The sequence below is a fragment of the Vigna radiata genome, chromosome 8 (genome assembly GCF_000741045.1).
Source record: "Vigna radiata var. radiata cultivar VC1973A chromosome 8, Vradiata_ver6, whole genome shotgun sequence".
Taxonomy (NCBI): domain Eukaryota; kingdom Viridiplantae; phylum Streptophyta; class Magnoliopsida; order Fabales; family Fabaceae; genus Vigna; species Vigna radiata.
In genome coordinates, this window is record NC_028358.1 from 20,571,249 (window position 1) to 20,587,071 (window position 15,823).

Below are 15,823 nucleotides of genomic sequence, written 5' to 3' on the forward strand. Positions count from 1 at the left end.
TCGGCGAGATTCAAGTGGGAGTCGGGACTGCTCCCCTCAACACCGAGCTCAAGGAGATTGGAGCAGGTTGGCCAAACATAGAAGGAACCTGAGGATGCTCTTGCCAGTTTGACTACAATCGACGGTGGAGTCGAAGACACAAAAGAAAGTCACCTAATGTAGGACGAAGGAAAATTACGGATGCTCTTTCCAACCCAAACAGGAGTTTGACATGCACATGTAACCAAGATGCATAATTAGTGAAGTCCCAAGATTCCACAAGGCACCCTGATAGGCAGAGATAGGTTGACATGAGTGTCGAGTTGCTCGGGTACACACTAGAGATTTTTGAAATAGGACCGACCATGTCAGGAATTTCCATCCTTTCACCATGAAGTGGCTCGTTCCCAGATCCCCAAGGGAATAGTCATCAATACTCGAAAGTACGAAAAAAAATCGATTCGGCCACACACCTAAAGGTTTATGAAATCTAGGTTAGCATTAATACTCATGATGAACGAATTTTTTATAGGCTGTTTCCAACAACTTTGGACAAACTGTAAAGGATAACCTCAATTGAGATGCTTGACATGACGAGGATAACCTCAACCATAAAGCTCAGCTTGTAAAGATAATGTTGGGTATGAAGCTTGACCTACAAAGGATTAGCTTGACCGCGAAGCTCGACTCGGCCTGCAAAGGCTAAGCTTGATCGTGAAGCGTGACTTGTAAAGGATAAGCTTGGTCGTGAAGCTCGACCTTCATAGGGTGACCTTGACTACATAACTCAACTTTTAGAGGATAAGACTAGCCACAAAATAATATTAGTAGTTAGTCACATCCAAATTTAGATCGACTAAAATATAAAAGTCATGCCATAAGATAGAAAGAAACTACTACAAATGTTGCTAATCATACTAGAAAGTGTAAAATAGTTAAACTTATCTACATGTTAAAAATTGCTAACGTTGCAAAGTAAGGAACCATCGTAAGAAGTTGATACTAACCTTCTCATGCTAGGTTAGGCCAAAGCATGAAGAGATGTATGTTATGGTGATGATGAAGGTGCGAAAGCAATGGCGTAAATGGGGAAGGATGCTCTCTATTTTGGTGATTTGGTGATATTGGAATGGTGTTTGATGGTGCTCTTAGAATGGTTAGGCTCTAGTCTTGACTTTAGAAAATAATATAATGACTCAATATTTTGGCAGCATTTCATTACTAATCTCCAAGTAGGTTTATAAGGGGGAGATACCTCTATTTATAAATGAAGGTGTCTCCAAAGTAGATCAAAACCCAAAATGTCATCTTGCACCAAATCCTAAAAATCCTATCTTGGTGAAGGAGAACTTGACATAAGACAGTCTAACTTTTAGAAAAACTCTTCACTCCTAGAGTGTCATATGGAGAAACCACTTTAACAAAATTTCCCTACTACGAAAATGATATATGACCACAACCTTTGTAAGAAAAATCTCCATTAGGAGCTTTCCATGTGGAAAGCCACTTTAACAAAAGTTCCCTACTAGGAAAATGACACATGACCACTACCTTTGTTAGAAAACTCTCCACTGAGAGCTTGCGATGTGGAAAACCACTTTAGCAAAAGTTCCTTGCTAAGAAAATGACGAATGACCACTACCTTTGTAAGAAAACTCTTCACCAAGAGCTTGCCATGTGGCTGCCATGTCTCGTGCGGGACACCTTCCACTAAGCTAGGGTTACAAAACTAATCACCCAAGATTAACTTAAGCTAGGTGCAAATATTGCCCTACAACTTAAGCAAGATTGTTCAAAAACCCTACAATACCCGGCTCTTAATACAAGACTTGCGTTAGATATATTATCTTTATCTTATCTTTATATTTTATCTTTAATTAGTTTTTTATTATTTCTTATTTGTATTTTAGGCTTAGCCAATTTTTCTTTTATTGTAAATAAAGACGTTATATGTATATTCAACAAAAGGAAGATTAATTCCACATATATTTTTTCACTATATTCAACATGATATCATAATCTAAGGTTCTTTGGAAAAATGTATGTTGCCCCTGCTCACTAGAATCGTCGCCGTTAGAGCCATTGTCGCCGTCGTTGTCACTGCCGCCACCACTATCACTGTTGTTGTCACGGTCACCATCGTCAGAATATCAGTTTCAGTCAGCAACCACTCTTTTGCTCGTCTCGACCAAGCGACCACAACACCGACGATATCGTTATCATCAAAGTCTAGATACACTCTCACGATTGTAGTTCTCTTCTGTCATACTTTATAGTCTATCATGGCTGCATGAGTGCCATTGTCTTCAATGCTTACCACCTTTGTTAGACTTGTCTTGACATCCTCTCCTTAGATCTAACATGGTTATGTTGATTGGGCCTCTTTATGGTTTTAGGTATTTACTGTCTCTTGCTCGTTCATGGCTTCTGACCTCTTTTGTGTAACCAATACATCTAACCCTATTACCAGTACCTCTGACTCGTCCATATATACTAACTATGACAATGTGCATTTATCTATTGATAAGTTAGATGACACTTATTAAGCGACTTGGGAATCAAACATTAAACTTTGGCTTAAGAGTCAGGAGTATGTGGATCATATTACTCAAAACATTATATCTATTGATTCTGTCACGGTTACCCGTTGATTGAATATTGATGCTCAGTTATGCATTATTCTCAATGATACCCTTCACTATTCTTTAAAACAAATTTTTCGTTCCTACGAAACATGTGTTGAAATCGGGGAACACACCAAATTATTATACGCTAATGATACTCAACGTCTTTATGGTGTTTATCATGATCTTTTCAACATTTTCGCTCCTCAACATCAAGACTCTATGATTGATTATATGGGTAAAATTCAAATTCTTTTTCATGAATTTAATGGATTGTTGCCTCCTGCCTCTACTGAGGCCCAAGAAATAGAGCAACCATCAAAGTTCTTCATGTTATTGGCATTGCACGACCTTGCTGATGAATATTCTCATATCCGTGATCAAATTTTGGGTTACCTGTTTTTCTCACTTTGACTTCTACTGGTTCCACTTTTTTGTGTGTACCTAGTAAACTCATCAATGATATACTTGTTTCTTCTATTTTGGCATCTCAACATCATGATCACAATCACTTTCGCAAGCCGGGAAAAGGACGTATCAAGTGTGACCATTGTGGCAAGCTAGGAGACAAGATCGACAGGTAGATCTGCTACTGTTGTTCAGATTGCTCCTCCCTCACAATCACTTACTAGGGATCCTCCTTCATCCAATATTACATGTGACTTTGTTATTTTTAATAAATTTCTAAAATGGTATAAGGATCAACAACCTTTTAGTTCCATTGTATTTGTAGCACATGCAGGTACATCTTTTATTTGTCTGACTCCATCTTCTTCTCTTGGCTCTTGGGTTCTTGACTCAAAAGCCACAAATCACATTATTGGTAACAAATATCTATTTTCCTCTTTGTCCTATTTGAATTCTTTACCCTTTGTGACTGTTAACATTTTTCCTTTGTTAGGCATTGATAATGTTTTGTATGTCTCCGAGTCTTCTTTTAACATATGGATCATAATACTAAACTTATACTAAAACAGGAGAACCTATGTCAAATCTTGAGAAATATAGAAGACTAGTTGGAAAATTGAATTATTTTACAATTACTTGTCTTGACATTTCTTATGCGATTAATGTGGTAAGCCAATTCTTTAATTTCCTGTGTGAAAATCATTGAAAACCATTATACAAATTGTTTTTTTATGTGAAAGTCTTTTTTATGAGATCTAAGAGTTAGATGTATCTCAATGAAATAAGCTAACAATGTTGTAATTAATATTGAATTTTAAAATTTTAATTTAAACTAACTATGTTTATTTTTTTTAATACATATACATATATTAAATTAAAGAAATAAAAGAACTTAACTACTTCTCATTTTTAAAATTTAAACAACGCAAACATTACTTATTTTCTACTCTTCTTTCTACTTATCTCCTTTTCTTTCTTTTCTTTTCCGGTGTTCATACATGCTCTTTTGTTTCTCATTAAGAGTAAACTATATCCTAATACATGGAAAGCAGTAGTTTCTTCTAAGAAGGCAAGGTACTTTGTAAGATTAAAACTGTTGAATTAGTTAACAAGAAAGTGGATGTTGAGAAATATAAAAAAGATGTGCTACGTGGAATAATATTAAATATTATTTAATATCTAATTAAATTTATAACCTGGTTTTGCCAATAATATATATTCTATCTGGACTGTAACTTCTTACTCCTATAGTCGCGTAAGATTATACATGAAGATATCATCCTTCAAGAGACTAGATAATCATAGTTTGTGGCTTTGTAGTTTCTTAATTAGATTATGCACATAATACGTATCTGTTGAAAAATATAATCTAAGGGTATAAGATATTACTACTTTCTTTTTTGTAAAATGGAAATAAGGCAATTCCCATGAATTTAGGAATGAGCTATTTTCCATTGAGGAGGACTTAGTTTTTTGTAGAAATGAGTTGGTAAAGGGATCTTAATTTTAGCATATATTGAAATTGGATTTCCTTAAATATGGTTTTGTATAAGGCCTGATTGTCACAGCTGAAATATCGATTAGCTTCTGGCTTTGATTGTAGGGAAAAACGAACGAACCAAAAATGCAAGGAAGATGAGAAATGTTAGTTAGATAGAGCCCTTTTCAGAGCATTGGCATCTTCATGAGAGTTTTGTCAAAAACTGCCTAAAGTTTTTGAACCATTACCATTCTCTTTCTTGAAACAGCAAAAGAAGCAGAAAGCCATATTTGCACACACTGAGAAGAAACCAAAAACACATCGTTTCTTCAATTCCATCACATTATAATTGCTGAATCTTCTTCAACAATGTTGGTTTCTCATCTTCCAGATTTTACTTGAGGTTAACTATTTCCAAAAGATAATTCAAACGCATCAAATTTTGTTCACTTGAGCATGTCCGGCGGCAAGGTCAAGGGCATTCTTAAAGGCTTTAGATACTTTACTCAAATATTTGGTAAGCATTATTTCCAATGCCTTTTTGTTACCATAATACATTCTTTTTCTCTTAAAAAAAAATTTACATTACAGAGAGTGAAAAAGAACAAGATATTCAGATCGGATTTCCCACAGATGTAAAGCACGTGGCTCATATAGGGTGGGATGGACCCTCTGTAAATTCTCCCAGCTGGGTAATTATCAATTTTCTTATAAATATTTTAGGGTTTGGTTTGGTTTGTTTGAGGGCTTCTTCTGTATGTTTTTCAGATGAACGAGTTTAAAACTTCTCCTACTGTAGATGTCCATAATAAAGGTCTAGAAAATGGAGCGAAACGAGTTGCCGAAGGTAATACATTTATTATTTAATCCAGTATTATTATTAATATTATTATTCTGAGTGGCTAAAAATGTTTGCACACAGAATCAAGGAGAAAAAATCTTCGAGGGTCGTCAGATTTACCAAAGGCATCTAAAAGACAGTCAACGGGTGTTACGGATTCTCCGTCACGAGAAAAGACAAGCAAACCGCGAACGAGGAAAACATCGCACAAGAACAAAGATGAGATCGCCCACTCACCCCGAATACCCGAATACCCGGATCCATTTCAACTACCTCCATCCCTACCCTCACCCGATAATAATAATATTCCTAAAAAGTCTCGTCGCCATAAGACAAAGGATAATTCTGGTGGCGTCCCATCCAAATTGAGAACCAAAGCCCATTCTGGTTCGGATCCTGGATCCCCGGCCCAACCCAAGTCTAGGAACACCCATACCACCTTTGATGAAACTGAACACGATCTTTTGCTCTAATGTAATGTTGCCCTATTAGTTTAGTGTTGTGCATAGATAACTAACTCTTGAAACCAGAACCCATTTTTATATTTCTTATTATTACTATTATTATTTCCTTCCTTTCTTCCTTTTTGGCCTTCTCTATTGTATTATCACTCTTTCCTCATATCATATGTAATCATTCTGGTTTCCACTACTTTTTCTGTTTCAAACGCATCATTAAATGTAACATCGATTAATTAGGTTTAATTATTAACTTCCTATTTATAAGGAAAATTAAACAGAAAAATATGCAATGTCAATTCAATAAATGATTGATTCCTATATATTAAACTTTGAGTCCCCATAACTCATATTTCCACTTTACAAGGTCAGAAAAAAACATGTGGTTTTGTTGTTTACTGGTAAAAAAGAGACAAAAAAAGACAAAACCCATTCTCTACAGTTAGGAAGCAACGGAAAACATCCTCAAAATCCCTTGAAGACAAGCACCACAGCAGCTAAAGTAGGAAGACCAACCAAGAAGGAAAGGGAATCAAAGCACAGCAGAAAAGAAGCCCCACTGAAAACGACAGCATCAGGAACATCAGTTTTCTTGCAGGCTTTGAGTTGACCCAATCCACCATCATCACCACTTTCACAACCCATTATATTCTCCAAACATAGCCCTCTGTTCCCTCCCACCTTCAGCTTCAGCTTTTGTCCTACTCTTCTTGACAATCTCACTCTCCCACTCAAATTGTTGTTCTCCAAGTTTATCTCACCACCATACTCCAAAAGCCCAAAAGGCACAGGCCCGTCAAGGTTATTGTTATCAAGCCCAAGATAAGACAAGTTTTTCAAATATACCCCCATTGAAACAGGGATGCTACCCACCAGACCCATCTCCGAAAGCCCTAATCTTTCAACACCCCCCATATTTTCCCATATTTCCGGAATCGCCCCGGAGAGAGGATTCCCATTCAGATACACTTCCTTCAACGTTGGGACCTCCCCCAGAAACAAAGGCACGCCGAAACTGCCGAAACGGTTGAAGCTTAAATCCAAAAACTCCAAACTCTGCAACCCTCTTAAACTCTCCGGGATTCTGCAACCAAAAGCGTTGAAGCTCAAATCAAGCTTCAAAAGCCGAGAGAGATTCCCAAGCGAGTCGGGTAAACAAGCTTCAAACTTGTTTCCACTGAGATCAAGAACTTTGAGCTGGTTGAGGAGCCCCAAACTGGAAGGAATTTCACCGCTAAGGTTGTTTCTGGATAGAGTAACCTCTTCCAAGTTGAGGAAGGCAGCAATCTGAGACGGGAGCTGGCCGTGAAAAGCGTTTCCGATGAGAATAAGTCTGCGGAGAGAGGTGAGGTTTTGAAGCAGAGAAGCGAGAGGTGAAATGAAAGAAGGGTTGTTGATGAAAACAAGTTCCTGGAGGGAGGAAGGGAAAGAGAAGGAAGGAGAGAGAGAAAGAGGGGCATTGTTGAAGCAGTTGTAGAAGAAGAGTTTGCGGAGGTAGGGGAAGGAGTTGAAGAGATGAAAGTTGAGGGTGGCATTGGAGGAGCAAGGAGGGTTGGGGGTTTCGTCGGAAACGTAGCCGAAGCTGAGTTGGACGATGTGGGGCGTTTGGTTGAGTTGCGTAGGGTAGTCGCAAACGACGCCGTGTGGAGCGGAGAGGCAGAGGTCGTCGGGGAAGAGGGTGCGCCAGGGAATGGTGGGGTTGAGGGAGTGAAGAATCTGGTAGAGTGATTCTTGTTCGGAGGAGTCCAAAGGAGGTTGCTGGTGGGAGAAAGAGAAGAGGGTGGTTGTTAAGAGAAGGGAAAGTAGTATGGACAAGACAGCCATTTTGGTGGGAGGAATGTTTTGTTTTGAGGTTGTTGGTTTGGTATTAGTATGTGGAATGAGGAAAAAGACGAGAGAAAAGAGAGACAGAAACCTGCTGAGCAAAGAAGCGACAGTGGTGCGCCGCACTCGCCGACTTGGTGTGTCGTGTTGTAGAAAGCGACGCGTAACGCCGTCTACCTACATTCCTTTTCCATTTCTATCCTTCTGTAACATAATCTTTTTATCTATACTACTCTCACTTTATTCTAATATTGGTATCAACTTACTATAATTATAATTTTGGTTTTCAATTAAACACAAAAAGACAAAAATGATATACACATTTTTCGAGACCTTTTCATTTTATTGTTATTCCTTCGCTTTGTCATTCTTTGCCATCGCTTTTTCAATCTTTTGGTTTGTTTATTTTAAGAACTCGATTTAAAGAAGAACAAAAATACTATGAAAGAGAATAAAATTGTGGAATTATTCGAGATAAAGTGAAAGAAAAGAAAAAAAGATGAAAATAATTTGATATACATGATTATTTTCAAAGGAAATTATAAAATGACATACTTATAAAATGATCAAATTTTTTATTATAAATTAATTTTAATCAGTTATTAAATTATAATTTAATTATTAATGTTAATAATAATGTTATTTTTATTTTTTATTATAACTAATTTTAATAGTATTTAATGTATATACATTATTATCATTTCAATTTCTTTTATATAATTACTTTTATTTTTTACTCTAATTACTTTTTTATATACATAATTAATTAATACACGGAATATTATACTTCAAAACAAAATACATAATCATAATTAATTATTTATTTTTAAAAAGTTATCTCTTCTAAAGTTAGGTGGCTCCAAGTAAGAAAAAGAATTAAGTGCGTAAGTTAGATAGTTTAGTGGGTGAAGTTGCACACATAAGATGTATATGGTAAGATGTTTGAGTGTTTTAATGACTAGAAAAAACCTAAAAGAGATGTCCTAACCTTTAGTGACTTACGAGAATACAAAAAGTCGACAACTCTTAAAAGACATATTCCCAACGCATCACATCTAAATACATATATGGGTCTTCATCTAGGTGCCACCCATTTGTTGAAATGACCTTTCAACCAGGTTGGAAGATGCCCATGTTGGACTAATACAACATATATGTAATGCATGTTAACTTATACACATTTAAGGATGTTAGGTCCCTTCTCTGATAACCTATGGAAGAAATTGATGGGCAACCTAAACCAAATGAGATAAAGCGCAAACAAATTCATGCAAAAAGAAGAACTTAAAAACTATTGCAACCAAGGGTGAGATGAAATCACACTCAAAAGAAGCACAAAAAAAAGTAATAAAACTAGGAATGACCACTAATGCAAAAAGGGCTTTAGACGTCTGTTATTTTGGGCATTTAAAGTCACATCCAGACTCGACGTCTATATGGGTGACGTTAATCGGACGTTAGACTCTGCATGTCAGACGTCGGTTAAGTTCCATGTTTGACGTGTATACAAACGTCAGTCCATGCAATTAACCGACGTCTAAGGGCACTATAAAGACGCCGAACATGGCACTAACCGACGTCTAAGGGCACAATAGACGTTGGATATGACATTAACCAACGTCTACTAAGTATTCATTGTATTTTAATGCAGTTTTGCTCATGTCTTTGGGTAGCATTGTAGCACCTTCTTTCTTTGCTAGCTTCTTCGTAGGAAAAAATTGCATTTTTTGCATCTCTCGTGGCATTTCAACCCAAAACAGAACCTGGGTCATTGCCTAGTTCCATTCCAATCGCTAAAGAAAAAGAATACGGTGACATGGAAACTAGGCAAGGACCCTTCGACTTTAGGTTGAAATTCCATAAGAGATCCAAAAGACGCAAGCTTTTCTTACGAGGAAGCTAGCAAAGGGAAAAGGTGTCTTACACTACCCAAAGACACGAGAAAAACCGCACAAAACACAATGAAAACTCATTTTAATCGGTTCAAACGAAAGATAATACATCAAAGATTACTTTAATCGGAGTAAACGTAAGATTAAACAGTTCAAAAGAGATCAAACGCACCTGGAAATGCAATGCCGCAAAGAGAAAAGGCAAAGGAAGACGATGAAGTACACATAATTGTTGGTTCGTAATGTCTTATTTAAAAGAATATCAGACATCGGTTTTCCCAACGATTGACGTCTATTCTCGAATATACGTCGGGGCTCTCACTAATGAGACGTCCATTCGATTTAAGTTAATATTCGTGGTTTCTTAGTTTCTTAGTTTCCTGACATTCTAAGGAACAAGCTTGTGTAACCCTATCAATAATTGAGGCTGAATACACTGTTACTGGGAATTGTTGTGCACAAATTTTATGAGTGAAACAACAATTAGAAGATTATGACATTTACTTAGATCATATACCACTAAAGTGAGATAGTACAAGTGCAATAAACCTCACAAAGAATCCCATAATGCATTCTAGAACCAAACATATTGAGATTAGATATCATTTCCTTAGAGATCATGTACAGAAAGGAGATTGTGAGATAGAATATATTGACACAAAACACCAATTAGCTGACTTTTTACCAAAGCATTGCCTAAGGAAAGATTTAATGAGCTTAGGAAAGATTTATGGATATTAAAAATCTCTCAGTGTTCAAAATAAGGTAAAATTAATGATGAATTTTAGGTTTTAGGTTTTTTAAATTCTAGACCATTTTATGCTTTCTTATAGTTTTGTATCCCTTGTATTCTTTCAATTCCTTTCAATTTAATGAAGTTTATTTTGTTTTAAAAATTCCTTGCATATATTTTATTTCTATAGGGGAGAATTTTATGTAGAGAAGGAGTTTTATTTCTAATTAATTTAGGGGGAGAAAAATGAAACACAACTTTTTAATTATGATAAAAAAAAGGGGAGAAAATGTTTAAAGCTTATTTCTAAGTTCACTAATATTCTTTTCTTCCTTAAGTTGTGTTTTGTGTGCAAATTATTATCAAAAGCTTTAAATCAAAGGAGTTTTCTTATCATCATAAAAAAGGAAAGATTGTTAGCAAAATGATAAATATGAAGTTTTGATGATGTCCAAATCAAGTCAAGAATAATCAAGAACAATGAAGAGTTATTTGAAGACTTGTATTGTATTATAAAGCTTTTGTAATAAGTGTAATTTGATGAGTAGGATTTAACTTAAGAAAAGAAAATGTGTTTTGCAAAATCATTGTAGCAAATCACTATTCACGTGAATAGTAGTTAGTCGATTAACAGAGGGTGTTAATCGATTAACACAACAAAGTCTTGAAACTCAAAATGGCTCTGGAATAATCGATTAGTAGGGGTGTTAATCGATTAACGATCAAATTACTCAATTAACACATATAATCGTTGGAGTTTCTAGCCGTTTTTAGCCGTTGGACTATCCGTTATGTTTGTCTTATAGTGGTTAATTGATTAACACTTAGATTGATGGATTAACACCGAAAAAAAGGCTAAAAACAAAAAATGGAAGAGTCTTTGGCCTGAGTCTATAAATAGACTCTCATTTCTTACTTAAGGACCTTCCCTTGAACTCTTGAACTTAGAAATTATTGTGAATCACTTAAGAATTTAATATTCTTGTTAGGCTTGTGAAACTCGTGTCTACGGAGCTGGTGAAATGTTGTTGCAATGACAAAGGAATAGTCGGTTCATCTTGGTGTGTCTGAGGAAGTGTTTGAAAGAAGGAGTCATCCTTTGTGATGATTCAAAAGAGGTGTTCATCCCTTGGTGTGTATGAGGGATGTGTATTTCATCTCTTGTGGCTTTAAGAGAGGTGTTTTCTATACCTTGCAAATTGTATCTGAGTGATTATAGTTTGTATTGGTTTTGTGATTAATGGAAAGTTAATCTTGTTTTGAGATTAGCAACAGGAAGTAGGATTGGTAAGATCCGAACGAGTGTAAAATTTATTTGTGCAAATTTCTCTCTACCTTACTCTTTTACTTTATTAATTTTATCTGCTTAGTAAGTTTAATTGAGAGAAAAGTTTAAAAGGCACATGTTTTTAGTAAAGAACCAATTCATTCCCCTCTTGGTTATTTGTCCACGCAATCATTCCGCTCAACCACTCTGACAATAGAAACACAGAAACTTAAGACACAACTCGCAACAAGGTGCGCTCAACAGTACAAGACCACCTCTTGGTGCCCTATGTCCAGAGATTAAACCAAGGACATTGGAAGGCCAATGTTTAGTGGTAAAAAATCACCACTTAGCGCCATGCATCCAGAGGCCAAAACCTATGCTACTGGAAGGCCAACACTCAGCGCTATATTAGTGGCTATCAACGTCACATCAAAAACCAAAAACTTCAAATCTTGACCTGACTACACGCAAGACCTATCCAAAAGACCGAATTAATATTATTGACATTGTGATTGATTCTAAAACATATTTAAACATCAAATTGAATACTAATTTGCTCAGTTGGCCAACGACTCAGTACATTAAATCAAACCAACAACCACCACAACCCAGACAACAAACTTAACATATCAAAATACCATATTTCAACATAACTAAAAGCTAACTAAGTCTTGAATGATACAAACATAGACTTCCAATATCAAACTTACTCAAAGAATAGCCCATACAAAATTTCACTTGTCAAGCCACCAATTCTAGACCAATTTCTAACTTGCATTTTAACCTATTACCAAATCACAATTTGACATCACTTTCAACCAAATCAAACAATTTAAGCAACACACTATATTAATAACCATAATAGATTTCATCTTTAGAACCATTGATCAGTAGATAGTCTTATAGAAGACTTAGATGACACATGCAAAAACATTATGTCTCGTATACAAAGAAAACGAGATAGACTAAAAAAAGTACAAACTAACTTACTCTTTTGGAGAAACTGATATGGTAAACTTAAAGATCTTGTCGTTGTGATTATTCAGGTGGTCTCTGATCTTCAAACAGATGAACACATAAAAAAACTCTTACAAAAAAATCAGAGAACTCTAAAAAAGTAAAACAGTGTGTTTTAAAATAATAAACTTGTTTATAAAGAAACTATTTATATTAAAACTATTTAATATTATAATAGTGGAATCTTACAATTTTTTTTAAACTATCATAACTTCTAAAATATTATTTTTTTAAATCTTTACAATTTTAATTATTGAATGTGTATACTCTTTTGAATATAGGCGTGTTTGATTAGAGATTGATTATGTAAATAACAACTTGTTTTTTAGTCTCTTATAAAAAGATGAAAGAAATACATAAAAATATAAAATTTAAATGTTTCGATGGTTTTAAAGAAATTAATCATTATGTAAATAAGTTAACTAGAATTAAAAAATAAAATAAATTTCAAATAATATTCTTCTATGCTACCTGTAAAGACTGGATTTTTATCAGCTTATGAGGAAGGGACACTTGGCTTCACATCAAAATTTATTAGCAAATTTCAGAAACAAAAGTGCCTTTACTTTTATAAAAATTTGATTTTTGGGACATTTACCTCTTTCTGGAAACAGTCAACAACTTCAACTTCTTCTTCCTCTTTTATTCACGTTTCCTCTTTCAAATTCTCCTCTCCAAGAACACTCTTCCTTCCTTGCATTTTCCTCCAAATTTCTCACAGTAACCTTTCAACATTTTCCCCTGTAGCTATCTAGACCATTCGAAGATCAAGAATTCCAATCTCACTAGCTCATTTTGCTGTCCTCTTCCGGTAAGTTGATTTCTCTCCCATTTTCAAATTTAGAAGGTGGATCATACAATTGAAGCCTNGCATGCGACCTAGTTAAATTCCTCTTCAATATTCTAGTTTCTAATTTCTTAAGAAACTAACTCTTTCTCCAAATTTGGGGATTTTAGGTACTGTTAATCTCCTAAGGTGCCTTTGGGGTTTTCTCCGGAATTAGCTGTTGTTCTACTAGAATTCCAGGTAAGGGAAGCTGGAATTGTTTGTTTAGTATTGTAGAATTTACTGTAATTGTATTAATATTATGAAGAGTGATTTTGATTTGAATGCATGTATGAAAACCGTGTATGTTGTTGTGTGATTGTTGCATGAAGCCGAAAATACTTAAGCTTAATGTGTGTTTATATTCTGTGAACCAAGTGATCTGAAGAATTATTAGTGTTGAAGGTTTGTGAATGTATATATGTTGCGAATTCAATTGCTTAAGAGTAGTAATTCAATTTCTGTAGATTGTGAGAAAGTGACTAAGTAAATTGCATTGTTTGAGTCAAATTATAGAACTTAAGTAGTGAGTTTTTGAGTTAGTGGTCTAGACTTAATTTGAACCTTTAAGGTAGCTCAAATAGGTTAGTTAAAACTTGTAGGCAGCACCAAAAGAGCTTAAGACAGATTGCTGGACAAACATATTAGACTATTTTAGAATTTAGACCAAATTGATGGAACTTGGGTAGTGAAACTGAGAACTATAAGTTAGACACTGGTTTAGGGTATAAGAAACACTTATATAGGTCAATTATGACTTATAAGAGGCATCAAAACAGTCTGAAATGGTTTCTAAACAGTATGATCCAATTTGAGCCCCTAAATGAATCTATATGGAGTTTTTTATCTTAAATCCTTGCATATCTCTTAGAGTTTTGAGTTAGGATGGTGTGTGAGACTTCAAACAAGTTAGATTCAACTTGTATTTTGAGTTAGGAGTGTCCAAAGTTCACCAAAAGGCCTAAAACGAAACTTAGGGGGTAGAGTTGCTCAATTATGCAGAAAAATCTGCATAATTCACGCCGGGCGCCCAAAAAGGGCGTTGGGCGTCATTTCCTGCTGTTTTCCAGCAGAAATTCACGCTGGGCGCCCATAAATGGCGCTGGGCGCAGGTTTCTGCTGTTGCTTTTGTTTTTGATAGTTTGGGGGGTTCCGGATGTCCGTTTTGGACGTTCTTTAGGTCGTTCTGGGGGTTTTTGACCCTTCCGGAGCCATTGGTGAGGGTTTCCAAGCCATTTGAGTTACTTAAGTATAGGTAATTATAGTGGATAGAGAAATTGGTATTAATAAAGGATTTTTTTCTGTGAAAACATGTAATGTATGACTTGTTTCTAGCATTGTATGATTTGTTTTAGTATTGTATGAGTTAATTATGTAGGATTTGTATGAAACCAAAGTAATATAACATCTTTATGCATAAAATTGAGAATTTAAAGCCAATGAAGTTGGTATGGTATGAATTATGATTCAAAGAATTAAGTATCATCTCTAGGTGAGATTTAAGTTAAGTTCTGGAATGAATATAGGTAGCTCAGTCTTGGGGGTTTCCCTTAAAGCTCTAATGACTATTCAATCTCACTTAGAGAAGATTAGTTCATGTGGTGAAGGGTAGTAGGGGGTCCTAGTCTTGGTTGTCTCCATTGTATATGGGCCAAGGTGAGTGATAACGAACCAACCTTGTGTGTGGTAGGGTGAAACCCATTGGCAATGGCTTTGCAAAGCAGTAGAGGCCACCACAAGTGCATAACCCGCCATAGCTCGATATTCATTCCGGGTCCGGACGAGTCTAAAACTAACACCACCTAATAAAACCACAACTTATAATTTACTAAAATTGTTCCTCTGTGATTGTAATTGCTTGTATGTCTATTTTGCTATGTTTAACTGTCATTGACTTGTTTTCAATTGAATTCTAGCTTACCCTTGCATGTGTGTTGTTTGTTTTTGTTTTTGTTTGTTTTCTTTTGTAATGATCATCCTATTTGGATGTGAGCAGAGATTTCAGAGGCCCCTCTGGAGCAGGTATTAGACGTAACTGATGCTGTTGAAGTCTCTGACACTGCAGCTGAGTAGTTTAGGCTGTTAGTTTTATGTATACAGCTTAGTCCCTTTTCTTTTATTTCATTTTGAAAGACTCTATGCTGATATGTAGAGCTTATATCATATTTTGGATGACTGTATTATATATACTTCATCTACTACTACTCTTAACTGCTTTCTATTATTATAATATGTTGCATTCCACATGATATAGATATACTTATATTTTTGGGATGTTACACTACCTATAATAAATGCTTTATGCCTAGCATATATATATATATATATATATATATATATATATATATATATATATATATATATATATAAGAAATCATTCTAATATGTAACGATTTAAAACTTAATTAAGTTTTATTTAAATAAAATATTTAGTTTTATTAAAGTAAGAAATAGTTTGGTGAACCTTAATT

The 15,823-nt window shown here is 35.1% G+C and overlaps 2 protein-coding genes across 2 annotated transcripts; one reads left to right on the forward strand and one right to left on the reverse strand.

Annotated features, from left to right (window-relative positions):
* Positions 1 to 4,492: 4,492 nt before the first annotated feature.
* On the forward strand, positions 4,493 to 5,919 carry LOC106770346 (CRIB domain-containing protein RIC7-like). The gene is made up of 4 exons (XM_014656161.2): positions 4,493 to 5,008; positions 5,083 to 5,183; positions 5,260 to 5,338; positions 5,414 to 5,919. Exons 1-4 carry the CDS (start codon positions 4,948 to 4,950, stop codon positions 5,803 to 5,805), a joined length of 633 nt encoding a protein of 210 aa, XP_014511647.1. The 5' UTR covers positions 4,493 to 4,947; the 3' UTR covers positions 5,806 to 5,919.
* Positions 5,920 to 6,078: 159 nt separating this feature from the next.
* Positions 6,079 to 7,850, reverse strand: LOC106770347 (piriformospora indica-insensitive protein 2). Its single transcript, XM_014656162.2, has one exon. It carries the CDS (start codon positions 7,612 to 7,614, stop codon positions 6,256 to 6,258), a length of 1,359 nt encoding a protein of 452 aa, XP_014511648.1. The 5' UTR covers positions 7,615 to 7,850; the 3' UTR covers positions 6,079 to 6,255.
* Positions 7,851 to 15,823: the final 7,973 nt, after the last annotated feature.